Source organism: Mauremys reevesii, linkage group 10 (genome assembly GCF_016161935.1).
Source record: "Mauremys reevesii isolate NIE-2019 linkage group 10, ASM1616193v1, whole genome shotgun sequence".
Classification (NCBI taxonomy): domain Eukaryota; kingdom Metazoa; phylum Chordata; order Testudines; family Geoemydidae; genus Mauremys; species Mauremys reevesii.
In genome coordinates this window covers 72,290,280-72,315,243 of record NC_052632.1, presented here as the reverse complement: position 1 = coordinate 72,315,243, position 24,964 = coordinate 72,290,280, and the positions used below count along the sequence as shown (strand labels likewise).

At 40.6% G+C, this 24,964-nt stretch overlaps 1 protein-coding gene across 3 annotated transcripts in view; it reads left to right on the top strand.

Annotated features, from left to right (window-relative positions):
* Positions 1–23,144, top strand: part of PRKAR1B (protein kinase cAMP-dependent type I regulatory subunit beta) — a 120,271-nt gene extending 97,127 nt beyond the window's left edge. For all 3 annotated transcript variants that reach the window (XM_039492928.1, XM_039492927.1, XM_039492929.1), the window contains 2 exons: positions 22,308–22,389; positions 22,790–23,144. In XM_039492928.1, coding sequence (XP_039348862.1) covers positions 22,308–22,389; positions 22,790–22,962 — 255 coding nt within the window. In that variant the 3' untranslated portion in view covers positions 22,963–23,144. The remainder of the gene's footprint in view (positions 1–22,307; positions 22,390–22,789) is intronic.
* Positions 23,145–24,964: the final 1,820 nt, after the last annotated feature.

Below are 24,964 nucleotides of genomic sequence, written 5' to 3'. Positions count from 1 at the left end.
GATATGGTATCTATGACAAATAAATTAATAAAACCAATAGATTATTTTGTGACAATATAGACAGTATTTGTTACAAAACAATTCAAATGTCTTGTGGTTCAGTGCAGCTATAACTCTGTATTTCAAATATACCAGTACCCATACACACATTTATTGACAGTACATGCTTTTGTGCTTTTTTATTTAACCTAATATCTATGGCTACTTTCCTCCAAGGATCTCCGCAAAAGCACATGGAGATCTCCAAAAGAACTCAACCACCTCCTAAACTTCCACTGGGTCCCAGTCACAAGTTTGCAAATACTACTACTGTACTCGTGATGGATGCAGGGAGTCCTATCCTCCAATTATTGTTACGTTTAACAATTTTAAAGATTGATTAAACCTCACAACAACACGATGAAGTAGATAGCCATTATTCCCATGTTACCGAGGGGTGACCTGAGTCACAGAGAGGTTAAGGGCAGTGTCCATTGATTGAGAGTGCCTCCATTTTTTCCTGAAGTGCTGAGTACCCACCGCTCCCACTGACTTCGGCTGGAGATATCAGTCTCGACACATCTGCAAATGTCTCAAACTGGATGCCAAAAAAAGGGTAGTAACTAAATTAGCGCCCACTTGTGAAAAACAGGGACTAAATGCTTTGGGTCAAAGTGAGTCAGTGGCTAAGTAAGGAACAGAACTCAGGATTCCTTTCTCCCATTCTACTTACCTGGCCCACCCTGTCGACATACAGCACTTCATTTTTCTAACTCATTCTGGCCTTTTCTCTGTCCCTGAAGGGGCAAGGTATGTGGCTCCCTCCAAAACCAGTGAATGTTTGCAAATTCGCTGTGAATTAGCTGTCTGGCCTTCCTCCTCCAACCAAAACTTTCACACTCCAGGATGATCAGAAAAGCAACCACAAAGTAAACCATGAAATAAATTTTCTGCTGACAGCATACGGTGGTGGAGTCCATCTTTCTCTTAACAGGCACAGTGAGTATTTTTGTCACCTGGAATAATCTCCACTGCCTTGCATTTGTTCACTCATCCTGCTAGTACCATAGCACTCTGTCCACACAGCCCTTTGGCTTATTTTATTACTTATATTGTCAGTGTTCAAGCCGCGATTCAGGAAAGCATCCCTGTTATGCATTACAGTATTTAGCATTCCTCAGCATGTGTTCACGTCCCATTTGAAATCAAAATCAAGCACTTTTACGTGCTTTCATGAACAGGGCTGGCCTATGCAGGCATTTAAGTGCTTTCCTGAATGATAGTTGTGATCATTAAAGAGATTTATTAGAAAAATACATATCTACACTGGCACAATATGTCATACATAAGATAACGATGAGCATAGGGGGCCCATTTCTTCCCTTAGTTATAGCTGTGTGACTCCGCTGACTCCGGCAGGATTGCACTGATGGGAAAGAGGGCAGAATGTTGCTCAAGAAGTGAGAGAGACTCTAGTTTTACTGTCTGCACTCATAATTTTTAGCTTCCTTTGAGATCTATGGAAGAAGAGTGCCACAAAAGTGCTAAGCATCGTCATCCGTGCTTTACAGAAGAGGAAACAATAATTTATGTTCCGGTACGCCCCAGAGGCTTCAACCAGTCAGGACTCTGTTGTGTTAGGCCCTTCCCCAAAGAGGGGTTCACGTGACTTCGGTGTGTCTACACAAACATTTAGTTTGTGGCCGGCGCCACTAGTGTGCTGCACAATGAGTCCCTGTGTGGACCCTGCTGACATGCTCTAACAGTTCCTTCGTGCACTTTGATCTATCCTGCTTTGAAATAGGAGTAGATCAAAACTGTAATAAGGAACTGTTACTGCACTTCAGCACGCTCCATACAGCCACTCTTGTGCGGCAGGCTAGTGTAGGATAGGTTCACATCCCAGCTTGCTGCAAACTAAATGTTCGTGTAGACAAGCCCTTACTTGCACAAAGTCAGTGTCACAACCACGATAAAAACCCTGTCCCATATCTAATCCATCTATCCTCATTGTCTGCCAGATGAGGAGCGTAGCCCCTCTCTGTCTCCATTTCCTTATATGCAAAACTGAGGTAACGATACTATTAACAGAAAAACCCTACCCATTTAAGATGTCCATAGCCACATGTACTGGAGGTAGGAAAGTATTATTAGCCCCAGTTTGCAGATGGGCAAACAGACACAGAGCATGTATGTGTGCGTTTGTGTCTGTCTGTCTATCTGTCTTTCTCTCTCTAGTGGTAAATATATTCTCAGGATTCCAGGACAGTTAAGCTTTTATTTCACCCTAAATTTTCATAAACACTCATACGATGTCTTCCTGCATTAGAATGGGCTCCTCATTTTTTCATGTAAATCTACAATCAGCAGCAGACCCCATCAAGACTTGTCTCAATTTAAATATCTAATGGCTAAGAAAATTGTTTTTCAGATGTCATTTTTTTTTACCTTCTATACCATACTTCATAATTTAAAGATACAAGAAATCAGTAGTGACTTTATCCTTTAATAGTAATGAAATAACTATTGGCCGTAGATTTATTTACTACTGAATTGAAACTGTTTAAAAAAAAAATCAAAACGGCAGGCTCTGTATTTTCAGACATTTACAGATCTTGTTTTCCACTACGCTTTTCACACAACAAACTCAGGCTTTCTCAGACTAGACAGATGTGGAATGTATCTGTTGGATTCCAAGGTCATGGAATAATTCCATATGAGATTCCTGGCACAGAGGTGCAAAACTTTAAGCACCATGCAGCAATTGTTACCATAAAAGAATTATATTTTGGCAAGTGTAACTCATAACAGATGTACAGTTTCTAACAAATAAATTTGCACTTGTATCATGAACTATCCAACACTAGGAAGGCTTTATTCATTTGACTTCATATAAAGCAAGTATTTTTAACTACCATTTTAAAGTAGGAGCCTGCTAAGTTAAAACTCCAGTAAAAAAATGTAAATCTAAATAAAATGGGGCCCGATTCAGCTGAGTTCAATTAGTGCTTTGCCATTAACTTCAGTGGGAGCGGGATCAGGGCCATGGTACCAAGGGAAAGGACTGTTATAGTCGTCTGCTATTCAGGCTACTGGAAAAGTGAACAGACAACAGTAGTGAGAGAGGAAGTTGTTTTCATATGCTGTTCTGTAAATTCAGCCCAAAACTTGGCTCAGTGATGCAGTACCTAAAAGAAAGTTTTTCTGATTCAGCTGCCAGAAAATGCTAGGGTCCACAACTGCGAAGTACTACGCTGCGTCTCTCAGCTCCCACCATACCCTATATCAGATCCTTTGGATCCACTTGTCATTACTAAGCACCACATATGGCATAGAGTTAGGTCATAGAACTGCCCTGAGTATGCTCAGAATGTCCTCTGAGTTCAGTTGCATATTGAGAGCTTATCATGTCTGGTTGGTAACTGAGCTGCTGCCGTAGGCCTGTGGCAGTCCTTAAAGCTTGGAAAGGCTTAAGGAACATATACAGACCCACAGAAAAAGATGCATCAGGAGAAGATAGTGAAAGGTGTTGGGTGATGCCAAATTATAGGACAACTTACTGGAGCTCTTTGCATGGGTTCTCTTCTATCTCCAAACCCTGCTAAGTACTCTTAGGCACAGGAAATAAAACTGTGCACATTATGCAGCTTGACATACAATAAAGTTCAAGGAAAACTGGAAAATATGATATTAGCTGTAATAATGAGCAGTTTCATATTGGACGGTAGTTTTAAAATCCAGCATAAAAGTCATCCACTTAATAGTAGCTTTTGATAAATAAAAGAGAGATGGGATGATACTGACCTCTTTTGTAAAGCCCAATGAGATCATCTGATGAAAAGCTCTATATAAGAGCGAGGTGTTATCATTATTAATTAATTATTATTATTATTATCATCTTAGTGGTAAGAAAAGGAGATGATGTCAGGTCTCCTGGTTCGATTCTCAGCTCTGCCAGTAATTCACAGTGTGGACAAAATTTTAACATCCTTGTGTCTCTATCCCTATTTTATAGATCAGAGAATAATAAATCTTACAGCACTTTACAAAGGTGGGTGAAAGATGCTCTTTAAGCACCAAGTATTATTATTACTATGAAAACCAGGCAAATGAGAAATTGCATAATTGCAAGGAGGGTCCTAAATAAGGAATGAAGAGAAATGATTTGTCTACCATGTAAAGGCTTTTGAAAATGGATGCATACAGCGGGACACTTGGCAGAACTGGTATGTAGAACTGTGCTTGGACGATTGTCTTCAAGCACAACTATAACCATCACGGGGACCATTCCTATTGACTTGGACATTTCAGTCAGGGCCCCGGTTTGGTGCTCCTGACTGGGCAGGGACATGTTGTGAACAATCATGACCGCTGAAAAGAGTTTGAGATTAGAACTCTGTAGAGTGAAAGCACTGTTTCTGAACACAGCTGTAACACTCTTTGTGCCAACTCCATATGGTTGCAAACCATGTTCAAATCATGGCTAGATTGAACCAAGGTTTGCACTCTGGTAAAAAATGCTAACATGGAGGGACCCTGTATAGTAGGAATTAAGGGGGACTCAGCACCTTATCATAGAACATGAGGGTTGGAAGGGACCTCAGGAGGTCATCTAGTCCAACCCCCTGCTCAAAGCAGGACCAATCCCCAACTATTTTTTTTTTGCCTCAGACTCCTAAATGGTCCCCTCAAGGTTTGAACTCACAGTTCTGGATTTAGCAGGCTAATGCTCAACGCACTGAGCTATCCTCCCCCCTAAACCTTGCAGCATTAGGCCTTTTTGTGGTAAATGTAGGCTTGTGTATTATTGCAAAACAGGCTTTTGAAGATTTATGGTGTAAAAGCTGTTTAACGGGGGGGGGGGGGAAGAAAAATAATGGTCCAATTGTTTCCTGCTTTAAATTGTTACACTTTGACACTATAACCTGAAAGAGACCCCTTTGGCACATACCCCTGCAACAAGCAGGAGAACTACAAAGTAAACCTCTTCCGTCGGGTTAATGAAGTCACTGCCTTAGGCACACTCCACTATCACACATGATAATCTCTTTAAAATACAACGTGATTAATTATTAATTAGGAAGATGAATGTTGTCTAGAAAAGGAGTTTCAAAGGCTACAATCAGAACTGCTTAGTGTCACCAGGATTTGGTTGATAGTGAGTATGTTTGTCAAGGGCCGCGCAGTACAGCAACTTCTACTATACCTGAAACAATAAATGAAAGAAACCAAAATAACAATAAGTGCCTGAATTTCCTGGGCTGTAGCTGGTTTAACAACAAAAGAATTATTTTACCCAGAGTCCTTGCAACAAGGGTTGATTCTGTTTCCATCTGGTGGCACCAGTTGAGCTTAGCTGTTACAGCTCACATGGGCTCCAGTTCATCATTCCATCCCTTCTGTGTTTGCACAGTAAGGTCTTGGTCTGTGACCAGCTCTCCTAAGCACTATGGTAATACTAATAATAATACAGAACAGTACTTAAGCATGTGCCTAACTTTAAGCATGTGCTTAAGTCCCTTTAAGGTCAAGCACTTCAAGTTTAGGGATGTGCTTAGTAGTTGCTGTCCTAGATAGGGATGTGATTAAGTACATGCTGCAGTGCTTTGTTGAATTCAGCAATCCAGCAATAGATGGGCCCGATCCAGCTGTTGGTGATGTCAGTGGGAATCTTTCCATTGAATTCAGTGAGCATTGGATCAGGCCCTATAGTTGTAACCTGGAGTAAATTCTGGCTGTGTGGGAAGCTGACCTCTTCTGAAGGATGGAGGCACAAAATAGGTTATAAAATAACTCACCTAGCTCTCTGAACCATGACTGTGTGGGAAAAGCCTATGCAAACAAGCCTCCCCACCCACCCACCACCTTGGAGCAAGAGAAAGAAAGGAGCCACTCCTTCTCATCAGCAACACCCTCTTTGTGGTAATTGACCAGCGGGTCAGTCTAAAGCAGCTGGTAGCTTCTATCCTCTCCCCACCCAGGTCCCAGTGCCAAAGGACCTGAATCACCCCTCTCAGCTGCCACAGCTTCTGGCTTTTCCTCCTTGCTTCCTCTCTTCCCATCTCCTTCCTCCACCCCACATATTTACGACTGCTGTGATACAGTTGTGTATTTTAAACTCGGCAACAAATCAAAACCTGAGTTGGATCATTTTAACCATTCATTTGCTAAAGCTCCTGATTGTGGGCATTTCCCATCTGTTTTACCATGTCAGTTTGTTGTAGATTTCATTGTTGGTTTCTGGTAGAAACCAGGACTTCTGACTTTAAGTTCCATGAGTTGCTCTGCACCCTGGGCCTTGACAATAATGTGTAATGGTAAAAATAACAGAGTGAATGTCCTGTTAACGCTGCAGAGAACACCATGGTTTGTCACATAAATAAATGCAAAACTCTTTAGCTCACAATCAAAATTAACTCCTGTTGAGCCACCCATTGCTGATAACACATACATCAGCTAGTTGCCTGTAAACTGACTGTGAAAATAAAAGATTTTTTTAAAAGAGATAATGTAAAGAGGAGAATAATGTAAAAAACATGTTCACATCTGACACATTATTACAGAAAATATTCCCAGCCAGTCTGGCCAATGCAGGGCATTTGTGTCAAGTTTCTGGGTGCAATAATTTTCAAAAAGAGACATTATAACCTAAAATCACATTGTTTAAACATTATGTATAATACTTTTACTAATACATCCTATCTTAGCTACTTAGCTGTCTTATATGGCCCTTATTACTGAACACATCACAATCTTCAGTGTATTTATCCTCACAACAATGGGCAGTGTTGTTATCCCTCTTATACACATGAGGGACTGAGGCCTAGGGAGACTAAGTGACTTGCCCAAGGTGACACAGGAAGTCCATGGTAGAGCAGAAAATGGAATCCCATCTTCTGTCCCCCGAGCTTGTGCCCTAACTGGTCCATCCTTCCTCCTCCATCTGAAGCTTTACATTTTCAAAAGCTTCACGCACATTTATCAGATTAATCGCAAATTAAAGTTTTCATAAATAGCTAATATGAATTTGGGGGGTTGGTTTTTTTTTTTTTTTTAAATGAGACCAATATTTTCAGTGTCGGGTGCCTGAAGTTATGCAACAAAACATAAGTGGGCTATTTTTCAGAGATGCTGACTCACAGCAGCATCCACTGAGGTACTCTATACTTCAAAATTACTGGCTGCAATTTGTAACTTTTTATAAACTATTATTTCCCCAAAATTTTAAGATCCAGATCCTTGGCTACATCTGAGGAGTGCGGAGTTCAAAGGGTGTGCTTAATGCCCTTCACCTTGGCATTCCCTTGAACTTGGGGCCAGTTTGGGAATATCAGATCCCCAGGTATAAATTAGAGCAGCCTCAGGGGTGCTGTAATTTAAGCTTCCTGTCAATGGTCCCAAAGGACAAAATGCATCAAGGAACTGGTACAGAGGTGAGGCATCCTGATTGCTCCCACTCGCTCTGATGACCCCCAGTGATAGTATCGAGGTGTGTGTATAGGAGCCTTTATGCTGCTTCTGTGTCACTGAAGGATATCCTGGGGGTCATGCCTCCTTTATGATCAGATTCCAGCCTCAGTGCAGCACAAAGCAGCTCTGTGAGATCTAGCCCTCAAATACCTAAAAGTATTTTAAAAAACCCAACCTTTTTGCACACTTTATGCACAACAAATTTGCATTGAATTGTCTTAATTCACATCTGGGATGACAGCTTGTATGGAGTGTTCAGTCTCATTCAGCTGTAATTTAAACCATCTGATTCTTAAATCCCTTAAAATTGAGATTTATACTGGAAATACTGACACACCCTTGATGATAATGGCCCTGCCAATTGCCAGTATGGGACACACTGAAAACTAGGAGAAAAGTTGATATTGAGATGTAAATCCAATGTTAATTGTTGCCTAGTAACTTGTGTTCCATTTTCAAATGTTGGGTGTTTTAAAGATTTTTTCCTCCATGTACTATGTTTCCCAGGACCATATGTTTAGTTAGAACATATTCTTTTTTCTTTTTGGGTACGCTTTGGGCCTGATTCTGCTACCTTTACTCCTCTCAAGTTGTACCTTACTCAAGTCAAGAAGTCTCATTGAAATCCCCCCAGTAAAGTATTGCTCAGCATGAGTAAGACTGGGAGAATCAGGCTGTCTGTCTCTGAAGGTTTTCAGGAGGTTGTCAGGATATGTGTAAAGGCTTTGGGGGATTGAAGCATTTGCTCACAGACCATTACAAACTATTTACTCGATACAAGAACATTGTGCTCTGAGTGCTTTAAATCTAAACTACAGGTGCTGACAATCCCAGTAGTACTAGCTCTGTGTTTACCGCACCTGAGTATTGTCTCCTGTAAACATGTAAACAGTATTTGACATATACCTATATAAACAGTATTCAAACTGATGGGAAGGGGGATGTGGGATTTCCCAGACTCTGGAGGAATTAATCTCTCTCTCTGGATCCTAAAAGCCATGCCTTGCAGGGATAGCTTTTAGCCCTGGCTCATAAAGATACTGTTCAGATGGCTATGGATTTTGCAAGATTTTGTCTACCCCATAGAGCAGGGCAAGTGGCTTTATAGTGTAAATTTCCATAGGATTTGCAGAATGTACACAGCTTTTGGTTGATGTATTTTACTGTATTCCAGAATTGCAACATTTTATTTTTGAATGCATCAGGTTCAGCAAACTGATAGTATTGTAAAAAAAAAAAAAATCCCCTAGGGAAGCATATCACCAAACCCCATGAGGAGTATTTTATTCCATTCCCACTGCAAATTACTCAACGTTTTGTTTGTTGCTTAGAAGCTCCTGCCCTAGCTGGTTGCAGCTGCTAGCCCAGTTCTGGTCACAGCATTAGTTATGAGACTTTAATTATGATGTCTGTCTCAGACTTTTGCTTGGTCTGGTTACTTCAATATCTACAGAATGTTTTCACAAAGTAGCAGATGGTGGTAGGAGTAACTGGGCCATAAAACAACATTAACAGCTAAAAACGGAGTTTGGGAGTGAGGGGAGGGGAATTTAGCACTTCTTTTTTTGTTTTCTCTCTTTTGCATTCAATATTGCCCATTCCGTAGGTGGTGGTATTTTATGCTGTCGACTCCTGAGACATGATAACTATTAAGGTCAGTCACAAATATGAACAGTTGATGAATAACCCATTATAGAGTCACTTTTATGTTGACTCAGTGGACATTTCCTGGCTTCAGAGAGAAAAGATAATGGCAAGCTTTGTAGAAAGAAAGAATCTTTAAAATGCAATATTTTTTTTCTTTTTGACTTTTATTGCCTTGTACGCTGCCTTGTCTGAAGGAGGAAAACAGTGCATTGTTGGCAATCATCCACAGCGCTTGGCACAAACGGCCCTTAAAATCTGGCATCAGGATGAGTATTAATTCTGTTGTTTTCCCACAGAAGCTACAGAATAGTCAAGGCCAAGTATCTTTAAGATCATTCCTTAAAAATTGACACCTGGACCTACCTTTACAGTTTGCCTGTTGAAATAGGTAATTTGTCTGCCACCAGTACGATAGAGGGACTGGGTATATAAAAAAAGCAACTAAAACGTTAAAACTAGGTAGAGATAAAAAGCATATAGGCCCAGATCCTGAGCTGTGATGGAGCCACTTAGCATCATAGCCTCATAGCCTACAGGATCTGGGCTAGTGATCTCCAGCTGCCATACTGGCCTTAGGGTTGGCCCAGCAAACCGCTGGCCTAGAATCAGAACGTACAAAGGTCACATTTGCATCCTTCTATCTGCACTGCTCTATTTGCTTTTTGGCTATAGGTGAAGACCTGAGCAGCAATATTGTGCAGGTATGCATTTATCAGACTCCTGTCTGCTGTACCCTGATCTTGTTTATAGTGGTGTAAACCACAGTAACATTTCTGAAGTCAGAAGACTATAGGCCCAGTTTCAGAAAGCATTTCCACTGGTTATAAACTTACCCTATTGTAAGGAGTGAGAAATACTTGGTAAGGAAGATCACCTACTGAGCAGAGGCTTCTTAATTTATGTTTTCACCTAAGTATTTCAGGGGTCTCTGTACACTCTCTGTATCCATTCTGATTGACAGAGAATAGTCTGCTCCTTTTGGCAATGTGCCAGGTCTGCAGGTCTCTCTTACACAACAGTTCTCATGCTGCTCCCATTGAAGTTAATAGTAAAACTGGTTGGCTACAATGAGAGCATGATTGGACTCAGTACAGGTTTAATGCCGACTTTCTCACCATTGCAGAGCAAGACTGTCTCTGAGACCGTGATGGGGGTGGACAAGATGATGTAAAAGGTCTATCTCAAATGTACAGTACTATGATTTTAAATAGTAAATGATCAAGACAAAGGCATTTCCTGGTGATTAATGACTGACTGGGTGTAGTCGTGTCTGGGCCTTAACCCTGATCTCTTCTATATCCCTAGGAAATGCCCTGTGGCTCAGTTGTTTTTGCTGGTTTAAGCTATTCTTTGTGTATGATTGATTGTCATTTTTAAAGCACCTTCATAGTTGTTTCTATTTTGGTGCCTGTGTGAAACAGCTTTTGTTCCTCTCTCTCTTGAGGGTGCGGATGTTATTCCTAATTTTATATAAATGGTACCCACTTGGTGATGGGAGCTTAGAAGCACATATAATTTTATGCATGTGTGATATTGCTGGCACACATCACATTGCACCTTGTACAGTACCAGGCATAGTTGGAGAGCTAATGTCTAGAACATGATATCAGAGTTTGTTTTCTAATGTCCTCTCTAGCTTGTAATATGCGATAATGTTACTGAGAATTTTGTGTAAGAATATTGTGCATTAATGTTACCAAGCTTATAGAATGTCAGTACAATTGTATTAACAATATAAAGGCCCCTTCTGAACCATTGTTCTGTCAAGACAAGTGTATGGGAAGCACAGTGCTTCCATTATTACTAGAATGCCGTCTTTCGAGCTCATTCAATGATAGGGGAATTTTTAGGGCTTAATCCTGGCAGGTGCTGAGTGTCTTCAAATCCCTTTGAAATCAGTGGGATTTGAAGGCACTCTGTGCTTCTCAGGGTCAGGCCCATAATTAGCAAAGCTGCCTGTGTACATACTGCATAAAATAGCTCAACAGTTTTTAAAATGTTGTTAGTAGAGGCTACCGTTAGCAGTTGCCTTTTCTGCATATTGAGAACTGTAATCTGCAGTCAATCCTAACATGCCAAGAGAAGAATTCAGTTGATGGACATAGCTCAAAAAGGGAATTTTTTTTATGCAGACATGGGGCCTGATTCTATAGCCCTTACTCACATAAGTAATCATTATAACAGATAAGCAGTAAAGATGGTCATGAGAGTAATGGTTGCAGAACTGGACTAAGGACCATTGAAATTATAGTTTTTAAATTAAAAAAGAGCTGAATTGGTTTAAATTATTACATTATTATTTTTAAAAATAACATTGAAGTTGTCTGAAACATTTGCTGATAGATCGCTATGGATCTGCTGTATTAGCAGACTGTCAATGTTTCTAGTGTGTTTGTTGCCCTAGAAGAGGAACTACAGCTTCTGAATTGCCTTAATTTGAACTGACAGGGTGATTTATACTGTACATTAATTTTGTGAATGATCAAGTAAGGGGGCAAAGGTGATTAAATAAAACCCCTATGGATACTGCATCATAAATGTTCTTTGTTCATTTCAGGCCCAAACCAACTTCCACTAAAACCACTGACTGTGCTGTGATTTGAATGGAGCTGTTATTTGGCACATGTGCAGTGGTTTTCTGATATTACTCCATAGCATGCTAGTAAATATTCAGTAGCTTGTAATAGCTTAGCAAAGATTTAATCGTACCACTGTAATGAGATCTCATGTTTCTGAGAACTGGGGAGAGGCTTCCCTTCTGAATGTGGGAATCATGGGGAGAGTGGATTAGCAAAGTGTGAAAAGAGCAAAGGTCTGCTGTGCATGGTTAGCAGTTGATAGTGCAATGGTTTGACAGCAGTAGCAGAGGGAGAGAGACTACAATGGCTATCTATATCTACACTACAGCACTTACTGCACCGCAGCTGTAGCACTTGTGATAGAGACAATCTGAGCCCATGAGAGAGAGCTCTCCCTCACCGCTTAATAGCTCCTGCCTCCACAAAAGGCGGTAGCTATGTTGGCGGAAGAAGCTCTCCCACCGACATAGCGCTGGCCACACCAGCTGTCCATTACTTATGCCAGTGCAATTTACATTGCCCAGGGGTGTGGATTATTCACACCCCCTGAGCAACGTAAATTATACCCAAGTAACCTGTGGTGTAGACAAGGTCTAGATCTTTTCCATCTCTCGTACGGGCAGGCCACATACTCTTTTCTGATACATGATGCAGAGGGAAGCAAAATGGGTCAGAAAAGCCTTCAAAACTGGGAAGTAGGAACAACTCCTTTGCTTCGTGCTTCCCTTAACAGGATGGAAGAGACCCCAATTGTTTAAATATATATTTACAAGATGAAACTGGGCTAGCGTCTCCAGTTGGTGTGTTTGATCTTTTCCCATTATTACTTCCAGGAAAAAGGTGCAGTCAAGCACCAAAAGGGATTCAGGGAGAACTGCACGAGCCAGATAGAAATGTTCAGCATTGTAACCCTGACTGTAAGGACTCAGTTACATACAAAACATATACCTCTAATTATAGTGGCATAGTTAAAGCAGTACAACCCCCCCTAGTGCAGACACAGTTATACTGGTATAAAGGTGCTTATGCTGGAAGCTTATTCCCATAAGGAAAGGGGAGTAAGCTATACTGGGATACAGCAACTTTATCCTGGTGTAACTGGATCCATCGTAGGGCTTGCACCAATTTAACTATTTCAGCAGAAAATCATGCCCTTAACTGAGATAGTTAAATTGGTACAAAAACTGTACATACACCAGGCCTGAGCTTTCTCGCTTTTGTGGTCTGTGGTCTGCTCTCTGACAGGACTGGTTAGTAATCAGTAAGTGGAAGTGTTCCACAGGGGGGCTCCTAAATTCACAAGCAATGACTCTCCCATTCAGAAGCTCCTTTCATAGATCAGTCCATTCAGCGTTAGTGAGGTGAAGTGAAGTGAAATAGACAGAACATAAAAAAGGTAATTAAAAAAAACATACAAAGCAAAATGCAGTCCTCAGTTTTATACCCACTTCCAGATGACTGAACAGAGCGGTGTGCATGTTGCCTAAAGCCTTGTAGTGTTATTTACCACACCTCCTTGCACTGATAACATAAATCGTATGAATAGAGCAGACTGAATTCATACGATTTACAGAACATTATTTATAATAAGCCTGGGAGTTTTACCCAGTAGAAGCTGGATTGGGCATATGTACACACAGAACCTAAGTTCTTTGTCAAAGGCAAGCAATGAGACACTGTGATTTATTTTCCTGTTAAAGGAAATGGTGCAAGCCCCATCTCACATGAATGAAGGTATAAAGAAGGATTTTCAGGATCTGGCTCAAAGTGACGGGAACTTGACCCTTTTACACAGGGCTCATCCTGTAGTAGATTAGTAGTTTCCACAGTTTGGCCAAGTTCAGTATATTTCCATCTCTAACTCCAAGTACAGGAGCCTTCCCATCTAATACGCTTTCATCAAACTGCAAGAAGTGGGAAGATAGACAAATATTTTAATGACTCATTAAAATTACAGTTCCTGCCAACCCATCTCATAATATTTAGTCACCCAGGGCTATAATTTATGCCTGACTTGGTTTTTATTATTTGAAAATTCCAGCTCCACATCTCCTTTTTCACCTATCATCCCAAATAAAACTATATATTGTAGCTTACAGCCTATCCTAGTATAACAGTAACATCTCAGCAACTTAGATCTGTGTGAGCCTTCAGATGCTCTCTGCACTATCAATAATCCCATCTTCATGGAGAACAAGTAGGGGGGTTCCAAACCCCCTGCAGCAGATTAGCCTTCATGGGATGGTTCTGCAGCCGCTTCACATCCTAATGAGAAGGAGTCACTTCTTCACCACCTCCCTGAACATCTGCCTAATATGGCCAGGCTGCTTGGGCCAGTGCTGGGTACAGAATTTGTTCTGATTGGTCAAATCCTGAGCTCTTTTCCCAGACTTTACTGTGGTAAATACCCATTGATTTCAATGAATAAGTAGTGAGCATGAAATTCACAAGCTTAAAGCCCTCTGCATTGCTAACGCCCCGCATTGGCGCTATTAGGGGTTGACGAACTGGTAGAGAAGCACAGAAGGGGGCCTGCTTTACTAAGGGACCTCCATGCCCACCCTGTGTAGGCTGGCAAGCGAAGTGGTGATGGGGGCAGACACTGTGTGGTTGGAGCCCACACTTATGCAAAGCCGTTGGCCCTAACATTCGATGCAGGAGAATGGATGGGCTGGCATGGATAGGCTGCAGAGCAGTTTTTCTAGAGGTGCAACTTTACCCCCGGGTGTTGGTTTGCGGGGGATGTGTGGTAGATTTTAACTGCTACACTTCCCCAGCATAAAACCTGAAGAACTAGGTTTTAAGAAGGTAAAGTGAAATTCACCGTAGTAAAGACTGAGTCAGGAGCCGGGATTACAAGAATATCAGAAGGGCCATACTGGGTCAGACCAATGGTCCATCCAGCCCAGTATCCTGTCTTCTGACACTGGCCAATGCTAGATGCTTCTGAGGGGATGAACAGAACAGGCAATCATTGAGTGATCCTTCCCCGGTTATCCACTCTCAACTTCTGGCAAACAGAGGCTAGGAACACTGAGAGCATGGTGTTGCATCTCTGCTCATCCTGGCTAAGAGCTATTGATGGACCCATTCTCCATGAACTTTAGTTGGTTTTTTTTAACCCTATTATAGTTTTGGCCTTTACAACATCCCAAGTTCCACAGGTTGACTGTGCATTGTGTGAAGAAGTACTTCCTTTTGTTTGTTTTAAACCTGCTGCCTATTAATTTAATTGGGTGGCCCTTGGTTCTTGTGTTATGTGAAGGAGTTAATAATACTTTCTTATTCACTTTCTCCACAGCAGTCACAGTTGTATAGACCTCTATCATATCCCCTTTTAGTCATCTCTTTTCCAAGCTGAAAAGTCTCAGTCTTTTTCATGTCTCCTGATATAGAAGCTGTTCCATACCCTTAATCATTTTTGTTGCCTTTCTCTGTACCTTTTCCAGTTCTAATATATCTCTTTTGAGATGGGGTGACCAGAACTGCATGTAGTATTCCAAGCGTGGGCGTACCATGGATTTATATAGTGGCATTATGATATTTTCTGTCTTATTATCTATCCCTTTCCTAATGGCTCCTAAAATTCTGTTGGCTTTTTTGACTGCTGCTGCACGTTGAGCGGATGTTATCCACAATGACTCCAAGGTCTCTTTCTTGAGTGGTTACAGCTAATTTAGACCTCATCATTTTGTTTGTGTAGTTAGGATTACGTTTTCCATCATGCATTACTTTGCATTGATCATAGTATAGAATTTCATCTGCTATTTTGTTGCCCCGTCACCCAGTTTTGTGAGATCCCTTTGTAACTCTTCACAATCTGCTTTGGATTTAACTATCTTGAGTAATTTTGTATCATCTGCAAATTTTGCCACCTTACTGTTTACCCCCTTTTCCAGATAATTTAGGAATATGTTGAACAGCACTGGTCCCAGTGCAGATCCCTGGGGAACACCACTATTTACCTCTCCCCATTCTGAAAATTGACCATTTATTCCTTCCCTTTGTTTTCTATTTTTTAACCAGTTACTGATCCATGAAAGGATCTTCCCTCTTATCCCATGACTGCATACTTTGCTTAAGAGACTTTGGTGAGGACTCTTGTCAAAGGCTTTCGGAAAATCTAAGTACACTGGATCACCCTTGTCCACATATTTGTTGACCCCCCCTCAAAGAAATCTAATAGATTGGTGAGGCATGATTTCCCTTTACAAAAGCTATGTTGACTCTTCCCCAGCAAATTGTGTTCATCTATGTGTCTGATAATCCTGTTCTTTACTATAGTTTCAAGCAATTTGCCTGGTACTGAAGTTAATCTTACCAGACAGTAATTGCCAGGATTGCCTTTGGAGCCTTTTTTTAAAATTGGTGTCACATTAGCTTTCCTCCTATGATCTGGTACAGAAGCTTATTTAAATGCTAGATTACATATCACTGTTAGTGGTTCTGCAATTTCATATTTGAGTTCCTTGAGAACCCTTGGGTGAATATCATCTGTTCCTGGTGACTTATTACTGTTTAATGTATCAATTTGTTCCAAAACCGCCTGTATTGACACCTCAATCTGGAACACTTCCTCAGATTTGTCACCTAAAAAAATAGCTCAAGAGTGGGAATCTTTCTCACATCCTCTGAATTGAAGACCAATGCAAAGAATTAATTTAGCTTCTCCGCAATGGCCTTATCTTCCTTGAGTGCTCGTTTAGCACCTTGATTGTCCAGTGGCCCAATGACTGTTTGGCAGGCTTCCTGCTTCTGTTGTACTAAAAAAAAATACCATTAGTTTATGAATCTTTGGCTAGTAGCTTTTCAAATTCTTTTTTGTCCTGCCTAATTATACTTTTACACTGGATTTTTCAGAGTTTATGCGCCTCCAAAAACTGTAACACATTTTAAATAGCCATAAACCATTCTAAACTACCCCAAATTGCAAACCTTATTCATTAATTTCTCTTCTTTCCTACCTTTATTTTTACGGGTTGTAGCATACCAGTTTGTCTTGCATTGTTCATTACATTGATCATACCTCAGGACTAACATATCTGGAAAGTAAAAACTTTAATGCCAGTGATTTTTAATAAAGATTCTCCCACCATTAATGGGCCTGATCCAAATTCCACTGAGGTCGACAGAAGATCTCCTATTGATATCATCAGACTTTGGATCTGGCCAAATATGAACAGAATACCAGAATATAAAGATTCTCCCACAATTAATTAGTCTGATCCTCAGCCTGAGCCTATAGGTGAGTCATTTTATTCTTACTAACTGTCCTACTGAAGCCAGAGGAACCACTCGTGTGAGTAAAGTGACTCAGATGTGTAAGAATGTGAAGGGATGAGGCCCTCTCAATGATACTGGGGTGCCTTGATCCCAGATGGACGATATGTGTGTTTAACTTTCTGGGATGTCTAATCCATCCGTATGGTCAGATAGTAAAACATCTATCAAAAACTCATTACATTGGAGAGGAGGGAAGCTCATGGATTATAAAATTTAATTTACCTTTTACATCTTAAATTATGGTGCCATATCTAAGTTATAAATTTTTGCGAAGCAAATTGCTGGTGCATCTGAAAGACATTCATAAATATTTCTCACTGCTGCCACAGAACTGTTACAGAGGGAGGAACTTGGTGTGTGGGGTGACGATGGTGGATGGTGATGGCACATTGCTTTGGGAACTGCTACTCCTGTTGTTTTTGCAATAAGATGCCTGTATTTACTTGGAGGAAAGGAGAGGAGGTTACTGATATCAGTTACTGGGAAGACAGAGACCCCCTCAGTGCCTGAATGAGAAAATTCCTAGATCCACTAAAGATTTATCATTTCACTCCCAAACTTCTGCTAGTGAGGAGACATGCCTGTCTGCTTTCAGTTTCATATCATCACAAAATACTGATTTATTAAATGGTGTCAAACGTCTTCCTGCTGCCTACAATGTATACTCTGCAATGGAGGAGGCTGAAATAACTATCAGTGTACAAGATGCCGTTTTAAACTGAACAGCATTAAAGGGCTTGATCCTGCAAAACTTTGGTCAAGTGAGTTGTCCCGTGGAGCCCAATCCTGCAAACTGTTACTTAAAGGGAAGTGTTTGCCCATTGAGATCAAATGCTTTGGGGGAGGAGAGGGCACACAGGTTCTCTGAACACGCCTCATGAAGCTTCTGCATCCCAGGATTGGGACAAATGCCACTGTTCATGCAGCTGAGGACTTCTGTTGGGAGTCAGGGGTTGCAAGGCTAGGCACAATGGATGTAGACAACTGAGAAATCATACTGTGAACATCTGAAAAGTCAGCTAAAGTGAATTACGTCTGTGAAACCTTGGGGTGGAGACGGAGACTGGGGAGACTAATACCTAATTAGTTTTGGTATTATTGACTTAATTTACAATAACTTATAGGAAAAAAAGGGTTATGGGTTTTTTATGATTTATTTTATTTCTGCATTGGGCCTGTTATACATGTACAATTAGACTCTCCTCTATGTCAGAGAAGAATGGGTTCCTGGTGACAAAAGCTACTGCAATATTTATCCTAATGCAAAATGGAGGTGTTATGGGTGGATAATTATAAACACCCTCTTCGTTTAACCATAATGTGGGCTGTTTTCCTGGACAGACACTACTCCAAAGATGTATGTGTGGAATGTGCATCTATTGCAAAAAGAGACAAATCAGGTCTTACATCTGGGTGCTGCTGTCAGGGTTTCAGGAAACTTCTTTGATTATATTATAGACCTGTTTTTGCTGAGCAGAGGGAAGAGCGCATGTGACTGTTAAAACAAGAGTGGAAAAATATGTATCTGGAATATGCTTTATCCTGCCAAGCTGAGTGTTTATTGTGGAGCCCAGACACATCTCTGCTTCTCCAGCAGATATCACAGTGTTTCTAAAAAGGCAGACTGCAATGGAACGGTGGAAGCAATTGCTTCAGAAAACTCTGACTTATTGAACTTTTATATCACATGGCCCCTATCAAAAATATTAACAATATTAAAAGAGGCCCATAAAAGGTGATACCAGGAGAGATAAAAAGTAGTGCTGCTTGGTATTGTAATTACTTCAGGATGGGTAGTAGGGAACTTTAACCTGGAGGGTCAGTACTCTTCTCATTTTGTTTATCAGGTTTTTGTTTGTCATAAATGTTGAAAAAAGTACAGTGGAAAAGAGAATGGAGACTTAGATTTCAGATAAATGCTTTGGTGGAGAAGTGAGGGTTTTGCCACTTTTCAGGTTGGGACGCGGGTTGAAATAATGAGAGGAGCACAGGGGCTGGAAATCATCATGGAAGCTGATCTTGCAGGCTTTGCACAGCAAATTGGTTGCTAATGCAGACATGGGGGCCCGTGGGCTGCAACTGATCTGGAGCTTAGTGAGAGAGGGGTTATTCTATTCCCATTAGTTACTCTGGAGAGCAAAGCATTCTGTGCATGTGTGTGCGTACTCACAATCAAACACACACACAGATGTGCACTTTGTGAGAACTACTGTAGTCAGTGTGGTGAAAAAAACATCAGTACACTCACTGCATTTCCAGCCTCTTACAAGTTGACTTGAAAGGCTTGGAATATAGCAGCTTTGGATAAACAATTTAGTTATATCAAAGATAAAGAATTTTTGCTGGAAATTGACAATTCACCAGATCACTTTAGTATATTTAGTCCTCCTGGCCAGTTACTTTGATGGGTATCCCTAAATTTGCTGCTGACAGTTTTATGTGCACGGCTGTGTTTTGACAGGCAAAAAAATAGTTGTAAGCCTACCTTATTTAAAAACAGTATGGACACTGATCCTTCAAGCTCTTGCCCATGTCAGTTTCCCTTACTCAGGGGAGAAGTGTTTATAGCATGTTTGTGAATTTCATGTCTTTGCCACTCCTGCTCTTTAGGGGTGATATCCTGGCCCTGTTGAAGCCAATGAGAGTTTTGCCATTGACTTCACTGGGGGCCAGGATTTTACCCGTAGAGCTTATTCTTTTTTGAAAGACTGTTGAAGCAAGCATTTGACATGGTAAATTGTGATGCCCAAGAGAACATGTTGACAGAGCTATATAGTAGTTTATACTAAGCACATGTTACTGGTAAGGAAGCAACAGGGGAGATCATAACTTTTAATGTGCCGGCTTAATCTGATAAATGACAAACAGCAACAGATGCTGGGAACTTGTGAAATAATGCTCAAACCTTATTTAATATTTACATGCGGTTCCTGGCATGATTAGAAACAAGATTTGCCTTCTGATTTGTGCACTGTGTAAAGGTTAAGGTTATAAATTAACCTAGCGAATAGCCCACTATTTAAGAAGTGTATGAGCTTTTAAAGAAGAAGTCTATTGTGAAATAAGGCATGATGCAAGAAAACTGTGTGTGACATTTCCTCATCTATGTAACACTTGTTTGGAGGAAGGCAAATTATGACAAGCTTTTACATAACACTGAATATTCCATTGCTGTTCGTTGTTACTGTGCCGTCCTACCCTGGAAAAACAAAGCTCAGTAGTTAACTAGCCATATATTTCTGTTCCGATTTGTAATCCACTGGAAAAAAACACAAGGACTAAAGCCCAGTCCTGTAAGGTGCTCTGTGCCCTCAACTCCCATTGAAGCCAATGGGAATTGAGGGTGCTCAGTAGCTTGTCTGATCAGACCCTAAATCCAGCCCTGTGGTAGCTTACAGAGCCTCTTCCCTCGATGAAAGCAAGGAACTGCTAGCAGAGCTGCAGGGAGCTGGCTAGCAGGCTGTCTGGCAGTGGGACTAGTCTGCAGTTTTGGGTTGTCTGCATCCCAAGAGCCAACGTGCAACTAGGTTACACTCAGCAATAAGCACTAATCAGGCTATTGATCGGAGTAGCGGCAAAATGTGTTCACACGTAGTGCCTGTAGATCCTCCCCGGCTGGCAGAATCCTTCTAGTACAAGATACAGCAGACAGTGTGTCTGCTCCCCTTCCCCGCCCTGGCTAGGGCAGGATTTGGCTTCAAGTATTATTTTTCCAAAAGTGAAAACATAAACCTATTTATTCATGCCCTATCCTCTTATAATAAGGCCCATTGTTGTCTGTTGGGGGTGATTTGGAAAGGATGGAAAAGTTGCAGTTTCAGATCAATCATATATTATGGATGCGCCACACTTAGATTACAAAGCCTCCTTTCCCCCCTGCACTGTCCTTAAAGTATCATGATCACTTTTGTCTCAGCTAATGGTGTCTCTGGGTCATTTATCAATTTTTATTTTTTTATCAATTTCAATTGAAAATAAATATAGTTCCTCTTTGCCTTATCCTTTTGTGTTGTATTTTTATAGCACAGACTTGAATGGTCCTTTGTCAATCCTTTTTTGTTACTGCAAAAGAATAGATGGCTTGAAGCCAGAGATGTCCTCTTTATTTCATCTATGAGAACTTTGTAGTGTGCATTGAAAATATTATGAGATTTTCTTCAAGGAAAGGTATTTATATATGCCAAGAACCTCTTTGAAGGCTTGTCTGTGCTACAGATTGTAACTGTGTTTTAACATGGGTTAACTAACAGGCGTTAACGAGCACAATTGTTAATTGTAGTGTAGACAAGGAACAATGTTTATTTGACATGTTTATCCCTAGGGCTGTTATGATTACACAATTACAAACTGTCGTGTAGACAAGCCTTGAGAATAGAATCTGGTATCATTAAACCTAGCCTCAAAGAGGAATATTGTATGGTATGGGATTTTGGGGAATGGATGTTCCATTTAAAATGCTTCCCCTTTAGCCAAATTTTATTAAAATGTGTAATTCATCAGATAATTGGATGATTTATGGGATTGCTAATGTGGTATGGAGATTTTCACCTCTTAAATTTCAAGCTCATATGTATCCTAGGTTAGATCAAGCATTGTTACAACATGATGGGTGTTTGGTGAGTTGATGTGAAAGGAGTTTGGTGGACCTAGTTCAGCTTTGCAGGTAGCACAGTTGGTCCCCTTGCTGTAGGGTGACCAGACAGCAAGTGTGAAAAATCAGAACAGGGGGTGGGGGGTAATAAGAGCCTATATAAGAAAGAGACCCAAAAATCGGGACTGTCCCTATAAAATCGGGACATCTGGTCACCCTACCTTGTTGACAATCTCAGCAGAGATCCAGTGACTGAACAGGCATGAGGACTGAAATGCTCTCCTTCAGGGCAATGTATGGGACGCTTATTCTCTTGCTGCCTGTGATGTAAATATTCTGAGAATGTTAGCCTTCAAGTGTGTCAATCCAGCCCCTTTCACAAGGCCCTGCATTCATTCAAAACACATTTTTGAATAATAGATTGTATATTTATGCAAGTCACTGTTGTAGTGTTTAAGGACAGAACTACAGGATCCGATCTTGCTTCTAATGATTTCAGTAAGAGCTCCACATGTACAATAGCTGCACTCGTAAAAGTGTATCCAACCGTGCGGTATTATTGAATTTTTTCTTCTTTGTTACTTCCATTAAAATCTGAGTAATGTAGACTGAGGTTGCCATCTCTTTCTGCCCAGTATTCTAAGAACATGGCTGATGCACTGCCAAAGGAAATACTCCGGATTTAAGTTTTTTACAAGCATAGTATGCCGTATTCAAGCGAAGGGATACAACTGTTCAAATTTTTGATTGTTTCCTAGGGCACAGCTTCTGTTCTTCAGCGCAGATCTGATAATGAGGAGTATGTAGAAGTTGGAAGACTTGGTCCATCGGATTATTTTGGTAAGAAAAATTCAACGTAATAAAATAAAATATTGTTTGGAAAGACATGTGGAAGATAATTCGTTTCTTTCAAAATTAGTTTTATATGCTTCAATCAACAACAGGGATATATAGAGTCAGATTCTGCTCTCAGCTGTCCTGGTGTATATCCTGAGTAACTTCACCGAAGACGGTGTTATTCCTGGATCTGCACCAGTATAAATGAGAATCGTTAAAACATTATGAATTTTAAACTTCTGAGTAATTTTAAATGGCACAAGCATGTATAATACAACAGTATCTGCAACCAAATTATGTAAAGTGTCTATCAAGATCTTTGTTAAGGAATGTGATATCGCTAATGCACACTGAAGAAAAGGAAACAGAGACTATGTGACAGTATATTTATTCCTGCTTCCAGGTGAGATAGCACTGTTGCTCAATCGTCCCAGGGCAGCCACTGTAGTGGCACGTGGGCCACTGAAGTGTGTAAAGCTGGATCGTCCTCGCTTTGAACGAGTGCTTGGTCCTTGTTCTGAAATCCTGAAGAGAAACATTCAGAGATACAACAGTTTCATTTCTCTTACCGTCTAAGCTATTCCATTGGGAATGCTGCCTTTGTGTGACCCTGTGCACTTAAATTTGACCTGTGCAGCTCAATAGCTTTATGAAGAGAAAAAAAGTGTGCATTTAATGTGTCTTTTTCTGTCTATGTCTGATGCACTGGATATAAAGTCAGATGTTGTGTATCATTAAAGTAGGACGAAAACCATTTGGATAAGACTAGCTGTTAGGATTGTTTATGAATGGATGGGTTTTCGGCTTCCAGGTAAGATTGCTTTGTGTTACCCTGTAAAATACTTTCATTGTGCATTTTAGCAACTTAAAAATACATCTGAGTCTCTATTTCTCCATTTATTTTAGCTCAGTCTCCTGAAAGTTAGTCCTATCCATCTTCTGTCAAACTTTTTAAATGAATATACATCCCCCTCTGCCCTTCAGTTTAAAATCCTCTTCACTTGTTATGGGAAGTTTACAAAACACCACATGACAAAGGAGAGTTGCACAATTTGAGGGGGAAGGCAAGAGGAAGATTTTGATCATTCCAATACTCCAAGAAAGAGTAGAACTTTGGATCATTTTGTCTGTTAAACCTACTGGGCCAGATTTGTCCTTGATGCAAATTCTTTGAAGGCAGTAGAGTTACACCAGGGATAAATTTGGCCATGCTCCAATTCAATTTTGAAAGTGAAGATTTCAAGGTGTTTGGGAGATTTTTTTGTAAGCATGTAAGTGTAGCCATTAGTTCCCAAAGTGGGTTGCCCTGATCCTTTTTAACTAAGAGCCGAAGCCAAAGCCAAAGCCCACTGATTGCAATAGGAGCTTTTCCATTGACTTTAGTAGGCTTTAGATCAGGTCCTAAGACTTTTGAAGCATCATTCTGTACACCAGAATATCATCAGCATCTTTTTCTGAATAGTATTTAAAAAGCTTGAGCAATCATGCTAGAAAGCACATCAAAGATATTCAACGGCAGTTTGGTATGAAAACATTTTACATACAGGCCATTTACTGCAGTTAAAATACCTTTGCTTTTGTATATGATCGAGGTGTTTTGAAAGCCAGACATATACTTTCAAAGGAATCATCCCTGAATATACTATGCTGCCTCTCGTCAAAAAGACGAGCACTGTGCAAGAGACTAGTCAGGCCCTGATCCTGCAATGAACGGCATGTGCTTGGACCCCTGCCCCTGGGCACAGCCCCACTGACTTTGTTGTGGCTCTGCACAGGCACAGGAACCTTCTTGTGTTGGGCTTTCTGCAGAACCAGGCCGTAGCCTGCTGTGCAGCTAAGGTGACCAGACAGCAAGTGTGAAAAATCGGGACGGGGGTGGGAGGGTAATAGGAACCTATATAAGAAAAAGACACCAAAATCGGGACAGTCCCTATAAAATCGGGACATTTGGTCACCTTATGTGCAGCCCTCCAAGATTTGAACATTTTAAATCATTCCTTTGGGGAATTTTTCCATTGGAGGAAAACTCAGTTTGATCACTGTAGCAAAGTGTGCATCCAACTACCGTAAATACACCTTTTGGTGATGGTAAAGCCATATTTCTCTGTTTATTAAAGCATCCTCCTATTTGATGACAGTAAGAATTTTTAATATCTTTCCTTCCTTATATGCTGACATTACAAATTAAACAAGGCAGACAGAACCTTTTTTAAATCAAAGGGGCTAGTCAAGAATATGGCTAAATTAACTAAAACTGAAAAAGCTCATTATGCTATTTTAACCTAAATTAACAATTCCTTTTGGAATTTTCCACCAAGAAAACTCCTGGGGCTCAATACTACAGCCCTCAGAGTAATCTTCGCGGAGCTACATAAATCCACGGACTTCAGGATCAGGCCTGTCATAATTTCAAGCTATTTAATTTATTTAGTGATCCCAGTAATCTCTATTTATTACTATTATTTATTATGAGTGTTGTACTTCTTGCATGGATTAGTAAATGTGACCATTTGTTTTCCAACTTGCAATTTCATGACAAAACATTTATATAGACAAAAATCTGCCAGACACGGAAGTT